Raw genomic sequence first — 17,795 nt, forward strand, 5'->3', positions numbered from 1 at the left:
ACAGGACTGTGCATGCATATCTGGAGTGGATTTCCACCTGTCAGCTAAACTTCTGATGCCTTTTGATCTTTGAAAAAAAAAAGTCTGCTTGATCTGCTTTTTTCCCCCCGCAGGAGTAAATCAACAAGTGATGTGCACGTCGACCCCGCGGTCATCCGGCAGGTTCGCTACGAAGAGCTGCAGAAGTATCGTGAGAAGGTTAAACAGAGCGAGGATAAGTGGCAGGATGTGAGTACAATGTGCACTGATATTTGAGGATATCTGTCAGCTGCCCACTCTTCTTGCTATATGATTCAAGACATGCCTGCTTGGGCAGAAAGAAGTTTGGTTGCAGTGCAGATGAGGCGAAAGATGAGTCACACAGATCTGTGAGATCCATATGTGCTACTAGGCGAACAGGGGAGCAGGTGCTTTGGTGTGTTGGATAGCTGCAGGGGGGAAAAAAGAACAGTTTGGATTGAAATTGTAGGTGTTCAGATGTTAACTAGAGCAGCACTGCCCTCTGGCTATGGACCTGCATCATTAAAAATTGTCGCAAGAATCACTACATGCACGAAAAAAGTAGAAATAATGTGAAATGAAGGAATGATGTAAGGAAGACTTAGTCGATTAACTCTGAAATTAACTCTCAAGTTACAGTGAAAATGGAAAGTAAGCTCCAAATGGCAGTGCTGCAGTAAATTTAAACACTGCTGATCCATTGTGCATGTTCATTCTTAGCAATAAAAAGTTAATAGTAATAAAAAGTTATACACATATACACTACAGGACTGGGCTAGTGTGGTGTCATAGCAAAATAATGGAGTCTTAAAGCAGCATTTGGGTCACACAGCCCCCAATACACAGGGGAAGTGAGCTGGGAGGAGCCTAAAGCACACAAATAGAACACCTTCAAATCTCCATTTGAAGGTGTTCTCTTTTTTCACATCTTTTTCTCCCTCCTTCTCAACTTCACTGTCCTCAGTTGTACACTTAGCTCTGCGCACACAATCAGTCTGCTTTATCTGCAGTACTTATAAATTGACTTTTTGAGATATGTTGCATGAGGTGATGAGGGCTTCTTCTTTGCACTGCAGGCCCTGAGCGACTGGAAGAGCCGACGTCGCAGTGTCAACTCTGATATAGTAAAGAAGAAGGAGGAAAGGGAGAAGATAGAGCAGATTACTTACGGCGGTGAGAAAAGGTCTAAGACCTTCAAGGAGATGCAAGAGGAGAGGTGAGGAAAAACACACAGGTCCAACAGACTTACTGCTGTAGTTGTTTTTCTGCTTTTAATTTCTGGTGATTCTGGTTTTCCTCAAAAAGGAACACTCACTACATTTATTCCTCTTTTAAACCCTTTCACCATCAGAGGGGAACCATTTGCTAAGGTAACCACATGAAAAAGTGTCTGTAATTAAGAGAGACTATGTGATTATTTGGGCAAGAGTGAATGAGGAGACCGTAATTGTGCACTGATTCACTGTGAAAGTGTTATTCAATCATGGCTTAGAACGTGCCGGTCATTTTATTTAAGTGCACATCGTTCTTGCCCTCTTATTTCTGCCCGTGCTCCGCTTTCTGCTGTCCTCGTTAACACTCCATGCCCCCACATTCATCGTTAACTTTATTCATCTAGTCCAATTTGTACCTATTTGCCTCTCATGTCCTCCCACCTTCTCTTCGTCTGTTCGCTCCACAGAGAAGGTAAAAGAAAGAGCAGCGTTGGCAGCCGTCTTGGATCTCTCTCTTTTTTAGACGACGACGACGACAACGTATTTGAAAAACCCGTCATTGCCCCACGTACCCGAGCTCTTCCTAGCCGAAGCTACACAATTGACACTTCCCAATTTTCCTATGAACCCCCCAAGCCCTCTGTGAATGACAAAGAACCTCCCATCGCTTCCCCAGCTACCGGCAGGGCTGCTTCCCCTCCCACTTCACTTGAAGTCGTGGACAGTCCCGCACTAAGCAGCTCCATCACGAACACCATCACTCCAAACAACTACAGCTCATTCAACCGCTCCCCGTCTCCAGAAGCTGTACCTTTGCAGAGGAGTACAGACTCAGAGCGCGCCAGCACAGCCAAGAAGCAGGAGGCCCCAACTGTTGTCTCCTCTTCTAGCTCCCTACCAAAGGTGCCTGAGCCAAGCCCTGCATTGTCTGGCACACAGACTGAGGTGAAGCCCCTCTCTTCTGGTCCTTTGCACACACAAGCACAGCCCAGCTCAATGGAACCCAAGCCTCCCGCGGTGTCTCGGGTTTCTTCCTCCCTGCCCAAGACCTACCAGAGATCGGATAGCGCACGTCTAACTTCAGTTGTCACACCAAGGCCCTTTGGGAGCCAGTCCTCACGCATCACATCTCTTCCCCGAGGCTTTACCGTGAGTACTAGATAGTTTTACAAGTAAACTACCAGCACAGCACAAGAACATCAAGAGGGAAGGATGTGTTTGTTTGGAAGTAAGAAATGTTTGGCAGGTAATTTGTTTTCACTACATCAGTATTGCCCAGGAGTCATATCTGATTACAGTGTGAATAATGGATGAAGCTGGTGGTTTTATTATGCTAACTCCACTACCAGAGCTGCTATTTTCAGACTATTCCACATTCATTACTAGTTACTCGTCAGGAAACTGTTTAACACATGTTTTAAAAAATAGCTGGTAACATAATTACCAGCTTTTTTAGAGTAAATTCTATCATTTTCTAATCAGCAGCCCTTTGCTGTTAAAGTTCATTTTACACTTTGTTGTAATTGAGCCTTAACGGCTGTGTTCTTTGCCACTCTACATGCAGCCCGCACAGACAGACGACTCACACAAGCGCGTCAATGGCAACGTCGATGTTTCTAAGAAGTCATCAGTGCCGAGTCGGTACCATCAGTTCATGACCTCTGAGGACGAAGCTCAGTCTAGCTCAGCACACAGCAGTGAAGAGGAGGAGGAAGAGGCGACTACGGGGAATAGCGTCAACTCTGCTCAGAGCGTCACACCTGTACCTCCACAGGTCAAGAGTGAACCTCCTGCTCCAGCCAAAGAAACCAGCCAGGTACTCGAATCTCCTCCTGCTGACAAAGCAGTAAAGCTTTTTTTGTTTTCTGTTGGTTACAATGAAAAAAACTGAACACGTTTCTTTTAGTGAATTTTTTAAATTTTCAGCATTATTAGTGTATCTTTAGCTTTGTGGTAAGTAGTCAGTAAAACTTAATGCATGAGCTCATTAGGAGTAGTGTAGTAGCTAAAGTATAGTAACAGGTTGGCATTTATTCAACAGCCATAAATGACTAATGGAAGGCTTCCCTGCCAAAGCAGGCCAACCCTGACAAGCATCTCCAGAGCAAATGGAAGTCAGCCCACATTTGTACTCTTCAAGTTCACCTCTACTCACCTATGTCGTCTGGTTTCTAGGAGAACTACTGTGAGATGCGGATCAGCCTGAACCAGAAGCCCAACAGCAGCAGAGATTTCGGTTTCCAGGCAGCCTGGGACTCAACAGGAGCTTGTGTCACATCTATCCAGCCAGGTAGCACTTCACAGGAATACTTTTTTTAAGGATTTGTATTACATAAGTAATATGTTTTTTTTTCCACCATCCAACATAATGTGTGAAAGTCAGCCAAACTGACAGCATTCGCAGTAAATAGGCCCCGAAGAAAATAGATCAGACACACAATGCAAGTTTTTCACTCTCACTAGAACTGACTGATCTGTTCACAGATACAGTACAGTGGTAATATTGACAACCAGCGCTCCGCTCTGTTACAGTTATCTGTCAGCCTCGGTCGGTTAGTTGTCAGCAGGTTTTTGAGTCCATTGCAGTGGCGATGCCTGATTCACTGTATGTAGGGCAGCTTCTATCTGGGTCAGATCTGCTGGGTCTGAGCCTCTCCTTCTACTGAGATTCCCCACCTGCACATCACAGCATGCCAAATAAATTAGTAAAGTAATACAAACAGCCCAAAGCAATACACGAATATAGCCTTGTCATACCTGCTTACAGCTTATTTCACTGTATCTGCAGACTCTGTATGGCGTAGCGCTTGATCTTTCATTTTATTCTTATTACCGCTTACACTTGTAAATGTGCCAGTGTTAGCATGCTGACACTGGCATGCTGATAAAGTAAGACGTTTATTTAAAAAATGCAGTTCAAACACTCCATAAAACACTTTTAACTAAAATTTGACATTATGATCTTCATGAAGCTGGAATGTGTCTCCAGGACTTCTACTGAAAATACAGGCATGTTTTATATGACGTGAAGAGTAAGTATGACTCTGTAGCTTTTATCTGTTAGACAAAATAGATAGTGTGTACCTACATTTACATGTTACATGTTAACTGGGAAGAATAATGCTCATATAACATTGAATTGTTTAACTGTGAGCTTTTTTTGTAGGGGGATAAAACAGGTGGGATGAAATCTTGTCTTCCAAAAGTCAGTTTTAGTGACATTACATTCCCAGTTTTATATAAGAAACACAAGTGGGAATTATGATGGTCAAAACAAGTGTGGAATCAAGTAAAATTTCAGCTTATGACTCTGACCTGTGCCCACTGTAGGCAGCCCGGCTGAGATGTGCCAGCTTCAGACTGGAGACAAGGTGCTGACGGTGAACGGGCACAAGGTGGCAGACATGAGCTACACCGAGTGGAAGTCCCACATGGATGAGGCTCTGCAGGAGGGCAGTCTGGTCATGGATATAAGGCGTCATGGGCAGAACAGTGAGTAGTCTGAACCCTGCCTGTTTTTGCTTGCGTGACAGCCAGAGAAGGAAAGTGAAAAGTTTTTGAGGGCTGCATTCCCAGACTGGGAGCACTGCTTATGCTGCTTGGGTTGCTAAACAGTTTTGACACTCTAAATTGGTCTGTAGCCTGTTGTGAATTCATCCATAAATGAGCTCATGACAGGCTAAATGATGAAGGACTTGTGAGTTATCTTTGCTCATCTGGTGAAGAAAGACTGTTATTGTTTTGATTTCTGTGGGATTTTTTTTGTTTAATTGCTTCCCTCTTCCCCCCTTATGTAGTTATTTCTTCTTTCTGCTCGCTATTCCACCCCAGTGTTTTTCCTTCTAGAGAACTAACCCAGCTCAGATCTACAGGCCTATAAGTGTGTGGTGTTTTCAGTGTTACTGTTACAGGTTTACTTTATTTTGGACTATCAGTGTCACATTAGTTCACACAGTATTGCTAACTTTAACTAACTCACAATATTAGTTAATTACAGGTGTCCAGTGGTTGTGAGCCTATTAGAAACGGTGTTTGGGTTAATGGGGGCTTTAATGGGCTGCATGGCTGGGGAAGGGGGTTACTCTGTCTCCCCCTGCTGCACTCTATAATAATAACATAACAGCGCGCTTATCCCCTTGCTTTATAGCTTTCTTTATGCAGACGTTGTATATGTTCACATATATAGAAGCCTGGCAACAAGAAAAAAACCAAAAAAACCCGCACAAAACACATGGTTTATGTGCAAACACATCATATTTTTATGCTGTTACATTGTCTGCGCGCAGACTGGGACAGAGTTCAACCTTCCCTGCCATTTAAAAGCCATAAGACCATCAATCTGACCAGTACGGATCATCCAATGCTTGTAGGTTCCCAAGAAAAAAGCACAATCAGCTCCAGCCTGGATTTTACTTCAAACACTCCAGCAGAAACGCTGACGTTCAAAGAGACCCCGGCTCATCCCGTTAGCGTAAGTGACTCAGAATCACCTTGACTGACTCAGACTTGATTAGCCTTTATTTCTGTATTGTTCCCCAGCCTGGTGGCTTTTTAATGAGTGTGCACCCCACGATGTCTCCCTGCAGGAAGTGGCTTCAAACGGAGTTAATGGAGGTTTCCGAGAGGAGCCGGTGACCATGAGGAAAAAAGGTAAAGAGCAGAGCGCACAGTCAGAAAGGTTATGAAATTGATCTTGATTATTTCTGGACTGAATACAAAAATACATCAGTAGGAGTTGCTGGTTTGACTTTGTCTTGTTTTTCACGTTACTTTGTACAGCTCCAAAAGAGTTGACATGCTGTGTAAAATGTGAAAAAACACACTGGAATGAGTTGCTAGTCTCATAAAACCGTATTTTATTCACAGTACAACACAGGAAGTATATCAAATGTTTTAACTGAGAAAATATCCCATTTTAAGAAAAAAGATAGTAGATCTTAAATTTGATGATAACAACACATCTCAGAAGTTTGGAGGGGGAAATGTAAGTGGTACAAAAGAAACAACTTGAGGAAAATTTTTAAGCTAACCCGATTTTACAGCAACAGATTAGTGACCTGACAGGGTATGGAAAGAGGATCTTAGAGAGGCAGAGCTTCTCGGCAGTAAAGATGAAAAACTGTCTACAAATTGTGGAACGATTTCATGTAAGTTTGTTTAAAATGGACTGATGCAAAGTGGAAAACTTTCCCCTGGTCAGGCAAATCGAACTTTGAAATTCCTGTTGGAAAACATGGATGCTGTGTCGTTGAGTTTAAAGAGAAGAAGGACCACGTGGCTTGGTATCAGCGCTCAGTTCTGATGGTGTGGGAGTGGATTATTGCTTATGGAACTGGTAGCTTGTACATCTGCCAAAAAGTATATCCAGGTTTTAGAGCAACAGCTTAAGAATCAGACAATGGATTTTTCAGGGAAAGCCTTGCATAATTCTACAAAAAAGATGCTAACCCACATATTTGCAGCTAGTACAACAGTGTGGTTTTATAGTAGAAGAGTCCGGCCCTCAGCTGGCCTGCAGTTCAGACCTTTCACCACTGAAGACATTTGGAGCATCATGAAAATGAAAAACACAACAACAAAAAGACCCAGGACTGTTGAGCAGCTAGAGAAGTCCAACAACCTGTCTCCTCAGTTCCCAAATATTTATATGGCCGTGTCCTGACTTTTTAAGATGTGTTGCTTCCATCATACTCAAAATGAGCCTTTTTTAAAAGTGTCAATTTTCTTAGTTTAAACATTTTGATATGTTTTCCATTATGAATGCATTCTGTCTTTATTTACATTTTACATAGTGTCCCAACTTTTTTGGTTGTAATAGACTTTATCAGAATGACATGATCAGTATGTGCTGTTAGGTCAGGTTTAACTTATTTCTAATGTTTTTGTTGCATTCTGTTTTCCATCTCTCATGTAGAGTCAGAACCCATATCTTTGAAAAACTTAAAGCGGAGGTCAGAGTTCTTTGAACAAGGTAAAAAAACCAAAAAAACAAGGAAGGTTGAGCGAAGAGATGTAGGACAGTTCTTCGTATTTATTATGCTTTCTGTGTAACCTGGTGGCTGGATTCTCTATGCTTTTGTCTCTCTGAATTCCTCAGATTATTCGAGGACTTTTTGCATGTTTTCGTATCAATGGCAGCCTCGTGACTTTGATTTTTCGATGGCTCTGTTGTCTCATGTTCTCTCGTCTGGTGCCAGAGCTTAACCTTTATGCTGTGCCCCCTCCCTCCTTCAGGTGGCTCAGGGTCCAGTGTCAGTGCGCTGGTCTACCTCTGTGGTAAACAGGGCTGTGTGTGCATTGACCTCCTCACATTCACTTGGTACAGCCCGGGACCCTGACATGCTGCTCAAACCCAGAAAGATTGATGTTATTTTTAAGGAGGTTCTACTCAAAGACCTCCTGCAGATGAAATAAAAATAATCTGTGACATGACGCATTTCCCCTTAAGTTTGACAGCATTTCAGACACGGTTCCAGCACACCAACCACAAACACAAACCTTTGAATCCTGCTGTGCTTTGTGGTATTTTGGGATGGTGTCCAGGCTTAACACATGGTTACACTTTTCACTTTGCTGCAAGTTAAAAGCACTCTTGGCATGCATATTTCGAAGCATCTGTTGGCCTTTGAGACAGACCCCTCTCTGCTTGTGTGCATGCTGCTGGTTTCTTTGTGTTTCTTTTTTCTGGTTTGATCTTTTTTGTCATCACAATCAGTTTATTGGTTTTCCCATTCAGAACTATTGGGCCTGCATCCAATCCAAATGTTAACAAGTGGGTGAGCTTGAATTGAGAGAATCAATAAGCCTTAGTGGGTGAATGTTGACCGTTGCTGCTGGGGGGCTTTTTCTGAAAACATCAAGTGTCATTTGCTTTGATTGACTGCTACCTGACTAAAAGATCAAGTTGAAACTTAAATAAGCCCGTCAACTTGGCGCTGTTGTGTTACATGTCTTGAGGGCTCGCTTGTGTATTTTTACATTATGTTTCACTGCTCTGCCTGTGCCTGCCTGGAGATATCGACTGAATGATTGTCTTTCTTGTTCTAGGAGGAGGATCAGAGCCTGCAGTGCCAGATGTGAGTAGTGTCAGTGCATAAAGGCCGGTTTTTGTCTCTTATGTTTGCTCTTCTAGTATGACAACATCTTTGAAAGCAGATACTGCAGTAATTACAAAGCCCAGAGCCGCTGTTAAGCCTCTCACATTGACTGCATTTGTAGTTCACTTTAGAGCCAGGTTTTGTAGTTCACTTTAGAGCCAGGTTCACACATCTTTTTCAGTCTTTTAGCATTTTAGTGACTCAACAGTGATTATAGGGAACCTTTTTTAGTGTAGCTTTGAAACCAGATAAGAAAATACAATAAATAAAGTACAGACGGTGCAGTGCAAGTGCATATTTGCAGTTTCATCTCACCTTCAGGAGCATGTAGAAATGTTGTGAAACAAGAGCAGATAAGTACTGGGTGTTTAAGAGATTATTATTTAAGTATCATCACATCTATATGGCACAAGTAGGCGGACTTCAAAGCAACAAAGTTCAGCGATAGTTTTGTACAACTGCGAGGTAAATTTGCTATGTGTGGTTTCCTTTTTTGCCTTCAGATACCAGTTCCCGTAATCACTCCCTCCAGTCGCTGGTCTTTTGACCCAGAAGAGGAGCGGAAAAGACAAGAGAAGTGGCAGAAGGAACAAGAGCGCCTCCTACAGGTATGTGAAGGTGTACTCTTGTATATTTAGTAATGTTGAGTTCAAGCACACAACACTGTCAGTTTATTTCTTCAGACTACAACAGCCTAGATCCCCCATAAAAATGACATTTGAAAACCTCCCCTTTACCCTTATTGATGAGTTTTTGCACCTCAGTATGTATCAAAAAAGACTAGTATGTACAGGCAGAAATCACTGTCATTAACTTCTGATTCACAGCCAGTCATTTTGGTCTGGAAGCCAGCCTGACATATCAAAGAAATCACTAATTTCGTAAAAGAGAAAGCAGGGTTACTCCTAGTAGGCGTCCAAAGGTGTAAAAGAGAAACGAATAAGAAAATTTCCCTCACACAGAGCAGTAAAGCATGGGTTACTGCATGAGGTGCAGCAGGAGGTGGAGGAGGAGTTGATGATAAGATTCTCATTGAGAGTGACCAGGAGGGACAGGATTAGAAGTGAGAGGGACAGCTGAGGCTGAGCGGTTTGGTGACAAAATTAGAGCGGCAAGGCTGAGATGATTTGGACATGTGCAGAGGAGGGATAGTGGATATATTGGGCAAAAGATGTTGAATATAGAGCTGCTAGGCAGGAAAGGAAAAAAAGAAGAGGAAGGACACAGAAGTTTTATGGATGCAATGAAGGAGGACATGCAGGTTGGTGTGACAGAGGAGGATGGAGGAGCATGAGCTGCTGTAGCAAACTCTAAAGGGAGCAACTGAAAGAAGATGATGATTTCATATCTTTCTTATCTTGCACTGTGAGAAACAGCACTGCAGTGAAAGTGTTTTTTTTTCTTACAGTCTACTCAAATGCACCCCCTAATGGCTAAGGGCTAATTTCAGGACCTCACAGGCACTGATATGTACCTTTTTGATGCCACTCCATTTCTTAATCTGAATAAATAATATTAAAAACATATAAAGTAAGCCAATAAACACCTGCATCATTACATGAAGGTACAAAACTGTCCCCAGATGTTTAAAACTGGCTTCCATAAGGTAAAACCCCCCGTCAGAGGTTACAACCCAAGTGACAAACTATCATGTGTCCACAACACATTACGAGTTGAACTACACTCACTGTAATTACAGATGGAGTGGGGATATCCACTTATCCAGTTGAGGGTTAGTGGGGGGGGGAAGAAACCTTAATTTAAAAAGACAATTAGAAGTTACTGACATGCTAGGAAATCCTCAATTACGTCTGCTCTTAACAGGCTCAGAACAGAAGGAGACAGCACTCGAGCTTCTAAGTGTGCGCCGAGTATCCAACTTTAGTGTAGGAGAATCATGTCAAAACATTTTTCTGGGGGCCTATTTCTGGATGGAGATCAAAGGTGGTTATGCAGAGTGCCGTTGCAGCCGGGAAGGATTTTTAATGCTGGCAGGCTTGTTCCCTGTTGGTTAAGCAGCCTGATTTCATGATCTTCCAGCAGGACTTCCTGCTCTGGGCAGGTTTCCCTAGAATGTGTAGAATAGTTAGATAACACGTAAGTGAGCTGAGAAATCATCTGAACAATATAACAGCCACAATACCTAATTATTCTGTTTTAAAATTACATATGGAATCTATAATGAATAGAAGTTTCATGTGTTGTTTTAGAAAGAGCTTTGTATGTCTGACTGGATTAAATGAGATGACCTTTGACCTCACCTTCTTTTTTTTTTTTCTTTTTTTAGGAGAAATATAAGCGTGATCAGGAAAAGCTGCAGGAAGAGTGGCTCAAGGCTCAGCAGGCAATTTCTACAAGCACGGTCCCCAAACAGGTAACAAAAGTGTTTTGTTTTGTATTAATTATGAGCTGATAAATCAGCTGGAGAGTATTTAATGGTGGCAGTAAGTTGTGACTCATGGCACTAATTTATCTAAATGTATCCAAAGAGCTTTGATCTAAAATTGCTATAATTATGCATGGAGTATGTGGGCACGCTCTCTTGTATGTGACCCTTTAGAAATGGAAAGGGAGAGCAGAGCAGTGTCTAGTCATGTGAATGCTCACATAGTACATATATTTACTGCAGTGGCTGAAATCTTTCCAACTAATAGGTTTGCAACAAAAACTCCCCTCTACAATATAATTTCTAAAACCTCGCCACCTCGGGGGATGTGAGGAGTTTCTCCATCGTTGTCGCAGTTCCTCCTGGATGCTAATTAAGATTAAATTACTTGGTGCTCAAAAAGCTTCCTCTTCTCGTCCCTTTTCGTCTCTTGTCTCTGGTAGCTTGGGAGCCTGGAGGTGAACAACCACAGCAACAGCAGCACCGGCCCACACTCACCACTATCTCCCGTCAACCAGCCCACATCTCTACTGTGGGAAGAAGAAGAGCGAAAGAGGAAGGAGGAGCAGGAGCGCCAAAGGCAGGCAGAGGAGAAGAGGAAGAGGGAAGAGGAGGAGCGAGAACTGCTGCGTCTCCAGGAGCAGAGGATGAGGAAGGAAAGGCAGGAGCAGGAGGAAAGGAAGAGAAGGGAGGACGAGAGGAGGTTGCTGGAGGCAGAAGAGCTGCAGCGCAGAGAGAAGGAGAGAGCCTTTGAGCAGCAGCAGCAGTGGTCAGTAGAGCCACTCCTAATCCTGTGCTGCCCTGAATACTCAAACTCACATGTCTTTTGTATTCCTTGACTCACCATCATGCTGATAATAACACATTTAACCAGCTTTACTGTCTGTGCATTAACATGTGCAACTAATGTGTTTGCATGTGCTTTATCCCTCCTTTGTGTGGTACTCATCATCCCACCTCTCTGCACACAATGCCTTTCACCAAAGGGCCACTAGCTCCCACGGCTTTCCTTATGCCCAGCCTTCACTCACCTATGCAGACAGGTTAGTACGAGAGAGCGAGAGCAGCTGGACCTCTTCCTGTTTATAACCTGTTAACCATGCTTTCTCTGCAACATGCTTTTGATATCATTGCTCTACAATAACTGCAGTTTGATGTGTTGAATACTTAGTTGACTATCCTTATTTAGAATGCATGAGATGCATACACACATAATTAATTAAGACAGATTATATTGGATTGGATTTAACAACAGTCTGTGGAACTCATGAGCGTAACCCCCCATTATAATTTGGTATAGCTTATACCAAATTATAATGAAACATGCCTATAAATATACAAATAGAATAAACATACAATAAAGTATGTACATATTTATGCAGTTTTATATGCACAAAACAAATGCTTCTTCTTACAACAACAATATAGTTTGATTAGAAACCTTTACAAAGTAGATTATTTACAGTTGTCATTATTGGGTAATTAGCCCCAAATCATTTTCAGCTCTAGATTTTTACATTGTTAGACCAGCAAACATTTTGTCCTTTCCGAAACAGTACGGAAAGATGATATGGAGAAAGTAATCAAACCGCTACATTTATAACAAAATTAAATCCATAAAATTAGAAGAGGTTCAGTCCTTTTAAATGATTGACAGACTTTTAGTGGCTAGTGTTGTGTGATCCTTCTGAGGCCTTTATTTAAAAAAAGAAAATGGGTGCCTTTGAGAGTTTATCTTCAAATTAACCAAACAGTTAAAATATTTTAAAGAAAATATTTACAACTGGTGCTCGTATTAAACTTGTATCAGAGATATGAGAGGAAAAAAACTTTGCTGTGCAGAAAGGAAATTGGTACAAAATTCAGTTTCCCAGTGAACAGCTAAATGTTGCACTGCAGAGACAAATCAAAGGCAGAGTTGTGTAGCCACAGTCATATTAGAGTGGTTGAAGATAATGTGAGGGCATATGTCCCTAAAACTGAAGCTGAACCTGAGTGGGGACATTCAAACAGGATAGTGATCCTAAGAACAAATGTAAATCCACCAGGATTCTTACCAAGGATGGAATAAACTAGGCATTAAGGACCAGGAATAAAAACAAGCACAGATTTGACCTCGTGGGGGATTTGAAGTCAAGCAGTGCATGCAACAAAATCAAACATCTAGCAACTAAAGAAAGAATCTATATAATCTGTAATCTGTGAACTCATTTGTTAAATCATTTGCAATGTGTCTGTTCTGCTTCTCATAAAGCGAGAACTGTAATCCTGCATTCCTGAACGCCCACACAAATGGAACCATTTAATTATTTATACTGTATTTATTATTATAGGATTTGTGGGAAGCGGGAAAGAAGGTCAAAGGGGATACAAGGTAGAGGGGAGGCAGAGAGTGCAGGAGTCGGAGGGAAAAAGGAAAAATACACAAAGTTTTAAGATGAATGCTACATTACCAGCTGACATGCTGTGACACTTATCGCCTTCTATATTATACCATCTGACATATAACTATGATCCATACAAAAAGACATGAATTCCCTCACACTTGTACACAAAAGTGAAACATCTGCTAGAACTGAAAAGTAGTGTTGTTCATGTATGTTTTGAATTTTGTTCGACAGGACAAAATCCAAATCATCCCCTCAGCTCGACGAAGAGGACAGACCTCAGAGAAAAGGTCAGCCTTCTTAATTCATTAGGGGCTTTGTGTGTGTGTGTTGTGGTGGTTGTGGAGGTGGGAGAGGGTGTTTTAAATGACTCCACGTACACATTTTGTTGCACAGATGTATACCTGTGTGGGTTGTACCCTGCTGTAGGTGTGCATGTACCCCCGGGGGGCATGGCTCAGCGGCTGCTGGAAGAGCAGCTGAAGAAGGCACATGACAGAGTTTACCAAAGTCAGAAGGCTGCATCTGAGCTGGAGCTGGAGCGCAGGAACATCCTCCATGCCATGAGATACAGAGAGCCGGAGAGAGGTGGATTTTAGCCCCCTAAAGCGCCGTTTCTCGTCGTTTTAATGTGAAACTCCCGTTACGATCAGCCGATCAGTCAATCGAGACATTTCGTTAACTCTAACTCTAAACCTACAGATGTTTGATTTGCAGCTGACCAGACAAATGACGAACCAATCAGCCACGTGGCCAGAAAATGACATGCAGCAAAAGCAATTTAACTTATTGATTACAGCATGTTTTCTTTCAGATCAATGACTTTTTCATCCATAATTTAGTCATATCTTGTCTCATCAAGCCAGACTGTGGAAAACAGATACTTATATCATCCTCATCTAATTCTGTCTGCCCCACGACTATTCATTTTGTTCCTCCGCCGATCACCAGTCATGATTTTTTTTTTTCCATCGATAATGTTTCCTCTGTCTGTCCTCCCACCTGGCAGTGACCTCAAGCGGAGCCGCTGAGAAGAAGGACCAGCAGCCTGCATCTCAGGCTGAGCTGGAGCGGCAGCAGATCCTCAATGAGATGAAAAAGAAGACGTCATTGCTGACGGACAACAGCTGGATCCGCCAGCGTTCTCCCGACACTTCCACCAACAAGGAGAGGGACCTGCCACCTATGCGCAGGTACAGTAATACCTCATTAACTTTGGTGCGATGGTGGCGGTTGGCTCTTTTCTGTTACTACTGTCCTGTTTTTTTGAGTTGGGTGTAAAAGTTAAGTTGTCAGTCAGAAGGTTCGACTGCTTTTTCTAACTGGCTAACATGGGGTGTGGCTTGGGTTGGCTTTGCAGAGGCGATTCTCTTGACAACTTGGACACCTCATACAACTCCTGGCGTTCGTCATCGAAACCCCGAAGCGGTTCTTTTGCCCAAAACTACTTTCGGCCTCACTCTGCCCTTTCTGGCAGCACATCCTTTTATGGTGGGGGGCCGCGGGCTCAGCGGTATGGTTCCACTTCCACTCTGCCTTCTTCCTATTCCATGGGCTCACTCCGAAGTGGGGCAGGATCCCATTTGGTCCCTTGGTCCAGGCAGTCGCCTTCCCCTTCACCTTCACCCTCTTCTCCTTCACCCATCAACTCTCCAGAACCCACGGCTGAGGCAGACGCTCCTCAGCAGCACAGCAGGTAAAACCAGAAATGAAGCTTTGCTTAATGCTGCCTCTAACAACTCCCTGGTACATCTGGGTTGCGGTATTTAAGGCGTTGCTACTCAGCCGTGCAAAAGTGGTGGCAAAGGGTATTTCTCTTTTTCCTTTATGTCACTCCTTTTATGATGTAATGTTTCTTTTGATGTGCTTTTTTATAGATCACACAGTAGCATAATTCACTTTAACTTATGTGTGGAATACAGCAGATGCTAGTTTAAGTTTAGCCATGTTTTTGTGGATTACACGAAAGTTTGTCAGTGATCATGTCCAAACACCTGAGAGACAAAGAAAGTCCAAAGGTTGCCTGAAGGTTATCTTAAAGAAGCTTGTTCACTTCCTAACACCCGAGTTTCCCAACCTTTATGAAAATTCACAAGTGTTTCCCTCGTGTCATTTTTGTTGCCATAAACAGTATTTTGCGTGTGACACTAAATGACACTGTTTTAATGAGCCTTTGTCATTTCAGCAGTGCTGTTTCAACAGGTTAACATTTGCCAGCTTGCCAAAGTGTCCGTCTGTTTGGTTTGAACCAGTGTTGGCGTGTGTTTTGTATGTGTGTATGTGCATATATGTGTGCATTCATACATGTGTCATGTATGTGTGCTTGGCTCTGAAATGACAGCTGTGCGTTCTGTAATTCAGGTCAGTGAGTGGAAAGAAAATCTGTACGTTCTGTGAAACCCCGCTGGGAAAGGGAGCAGCCATGATCATCGAGTCCCTTGGGCTCTGTTATCATTTGGGTTGCTTTAAGGTGAGAGCTGGACTCCGGTCAGCCGCGGAGCACATCGGCCGCCGATCCTCAAAAACTAACTTGATCGCCTCAGGCTCTTTAGTTTGTTTTACTAACCTGGTGAATCCTGGTGAATGTCAATCCCCTGATCCCTTTATTGAGAAAAAGAAACTAAATCCTGCAAGATCAACTATTCCCTTTGCTTTTTTTTTTTTTTTATCAGCAGTCTAATCTAGTTGTTGTTGTTTCTTCTGGGAGCTGCGGTGACCTTTATCTGAAAGTTAATCCACTGTGTCAGCCTTCATCTCTTGATTCTCATCCTTCTCCTTTAATACACAGAATCACGGTCTAGATTTGTCTGTCCTCATCACTCCTCCTTTGGTCACGTTTACTGATTCATTCCTCAATTCTTCTCCTTCCCAAACTTCCTCAGTGCATCGACTGTAAGTCTGACCTTGGAGGATCAGAAGCCGGGGCTGAAGTCAGAATACGAAACAAGCAGCTCTACTGTAACTCCTGCTACATGCGAGTCAAAAGTGAGTACTTTCTCGAGCTGATCATCAGTGGGTGGTGTTGTTCTCGCCTTCCTCCCATAATCGGTCGCTTTTTTCCCCTCTTCTTTTAGCTGGTCAACCAACATCTATGTGACGTGACTGTACTCCAGCAGATTGATGAAGAGACTACTTCCGACAACAACCCTTGAATTTTAAAGTGAACATTGAAGCCATTGCAATTAACCGGGACACTTGGTTGGGACGTATCGCTGTTTATGATTCTGTTAAAACCCCAGGCGATACCTTGATGAGAATCATATTTGTTTTTACAGTGTGTGATTAAGGGAGGGACGCTTGCAAAGTAGTTATCAGCTTTTGTGTTTATATCCTATTAAGCAGCACAATTGTACAGAGTGTAAGGGTTCTGCATGCGCCGGAGTTTTTAAACGTTTTAGCCACAAAACTAGTCGAGCTATTAACTGTCTACCAGATTCCAGATGAAAGTCCTTTTTGTTTCTAAACTTTGCTTAGATACTGAGAGAAAATCCTGCAGGATCATCCTCCTCATTTTCACGCTTCTTTTCCCACCAACTATTGTGTTATAAAAATCTGTGTCAGCCAAGGTATTGGTATCATGTCTATGTGCCTTTTTATTTGTAATTAAGATTACTAAAATACTGCAAAATGTCATTTGCATTTGTCTCAAGTTTTCAGTGATGGAGTATTGCACACATAAGCAGGTTTCTATGTAAAGAATATACGTCACACTGATTAGGCAAACATAACAATGTAAATAAAAATAACTAAATGCTCCCCACGTGTTACGTCGTTCTTTTTTTTTTTTTTTTTTTTTGTTCTCCATCTGTTAAATTGCATAATACTGTAATGATATTCCTGGGTACAGTGGGATGCAAGGACTCTTCTGCCTCTATAATCAGAAATCATTATACTCATCTTTCTCTGTCTGTCCCTCTCATTTTCTGTTTCGCTGTAGCTCCACGGTCATAATGAAAGGAATTTCAATGAGCTTTTGTGCTAAGGTTCAGAGGACCTGCCTGCTCTGTGTTCTCCAAAGCCAATTTGTCATGCATATTTTATTCAGTGCATGCATTACATTTGATTATACTTTGATTGTCTATTTTCTCAATGTATTCTGTCATTTTATCTCTACTGCATAAATATACAAGGAATATTCATACAAGAAGGAGCTTCCAAATGTATTTAATCTGCAGGGGAAGAAATTGTCCTCACCCACCCTACACCCCGCCCGCGACCAAATGGAAATAAGCCCAATTCAAGCAATATACTGTATGGAAATAAGCTGGACTGAGCATAAATTGGCTCTGTCTTCTTGAGGTGAAGCACAAACAGCCCCCGGAGGTGCACATCTCAAATTCTTAGATTCCCTTTTTAGATTTTTCTTGGCGCTCTTCTGGGAGAGAGATTTTAATCCTAATGCTTAGAAAACAAACACAGCCTGAATGGCGCCGAGTGCCTGAGAAATCTGAAACCCTGAATAATATGTATCCCCGTCTTTTTCCTCCAAAGCAACAGCCACAACCTGTGGTTTGGGAAGGTTTTGACATGGAGAATCATATAACTGTGTGTGTGCGTGTGTTTGTGTGCACGCACTGAGGCTCACAAATAAAAGAAACGCTTGACTGCTCAGAAAAAATGAGGTCTGTAAAGAGACGGAAAGGCCTCTTCTACCTTCCTTTAAAAAGCTATTCCTAACTACAGAAATGGCTTTTTTCAGGATTTTTCAGGA

The 17,795-nt window shown here is 42.4% G+C and overlaps 1 protein-coding gene across 6 annotated transcripts in view; it reads left to right on the plus strand.

The window, feature by feature from the left end:
* The window catches only part of lmo7a (LIM domain 7a), a 48,555-nt gene extending 31,715 nt beyond the window's left edge, over nt 1-16,840 (plus strand). For 3 of the 6 annotated variants that reach the window (XM_085248664.1, XM_085248667.1, XM_085248668.1), the window contains 22 exons: nt 114-228; nt 1,077-1,216; nt 1,682-2,363; nt 2,779-3,030; nt 3,390-3,504; nt 4,545-4,706; nt 5,501-5,685; nt 5,801-5,864; nt 7,129-7,185; nt 7,449-7,490; nt 8,262-8,290; nt 8,815-8,919; nt 10,599-10,685; nt 11,141-11,466; nt 11,684-11,740; nt 13,319-13,374; nt 13,514-13,672; nt 14,094-14,277; nt 14,445-14,780; nt 15,446-15,554; nt 15,967-16,069; nt 16,159-16,840. In XM_085248664.1, coding sequence (XP_085104790.1) covers nt 114-228; nt 1,077-1,216; nt 1,682-2,363; nt 2,779-3,030; nt 3,390-3,504; nt 4,545-4,706; nt 5,501-5,685; nt 5,801-5,864; nt 7,129-7,185; nt 7,449-7,490; nt 8,262-8,290; nt 8,815-8,919; nt 10,599-10,685; nt 11,141-11,466; nt 11,684-11,740; nt 13,319-13,374; nt 13,514-13,672; nt 14,094-14,277; nt 14,445-14,780; nt 15,446-15,554; nt 15,967-16,069; nt 16,159-16,181 — 3,388 coding nt within the window. In that variant the 3' untranslated portion in view covers nt 16,182-16,840. The remainder of the gene's footprint in view (nt 1-113; nt 229-1,076; nt 1,217-1,681; nt 2,364-2,778; nt 3,031-3,389; nt 3,505-4,544; nt 4,707-5,500; nt 5,686-5,800; nt 5,865-7,128; nt 7,186-7,448; nt 7,491-8,261; nt 8,291-8,814; nt 8,920-10,598; nt 10,686-11,140; nt 11,467-11,683; nt 11,741-13,318; nt 13,375-13,513; nt 13,673-14,093; nt 14,278-14,444; nt 14,781-15,445; nt 15,555-15,966; nt 16,070-16,158) is intronic. The other 3 variants (XM_085248665.1, XM_085248670.1, XM_085248666.1) reach the window with 3 other exon arrangements.
* The last annotated feature ends 955 nt before the right edge of the window (nt 16,841-17,795 follow it).

Source organism: Mchenga conophoros, linkage group LG16 (genome assembly GCF_057382185.1).
Source record: "Mchenga conophoros isolate Kocher_MC1m ecotype Shallow Benthic linkage group LG16, M_conophoros_male_GT1.1, whole genome shotgun sequence".
Classification (NCBI taxonomy): domain Eukaryota; kingdom Metazoa; phylum Chordata; class Actinopteri; order Cichliformes; family Cichlidae; genus Mchenga; species Mchenga conophoros.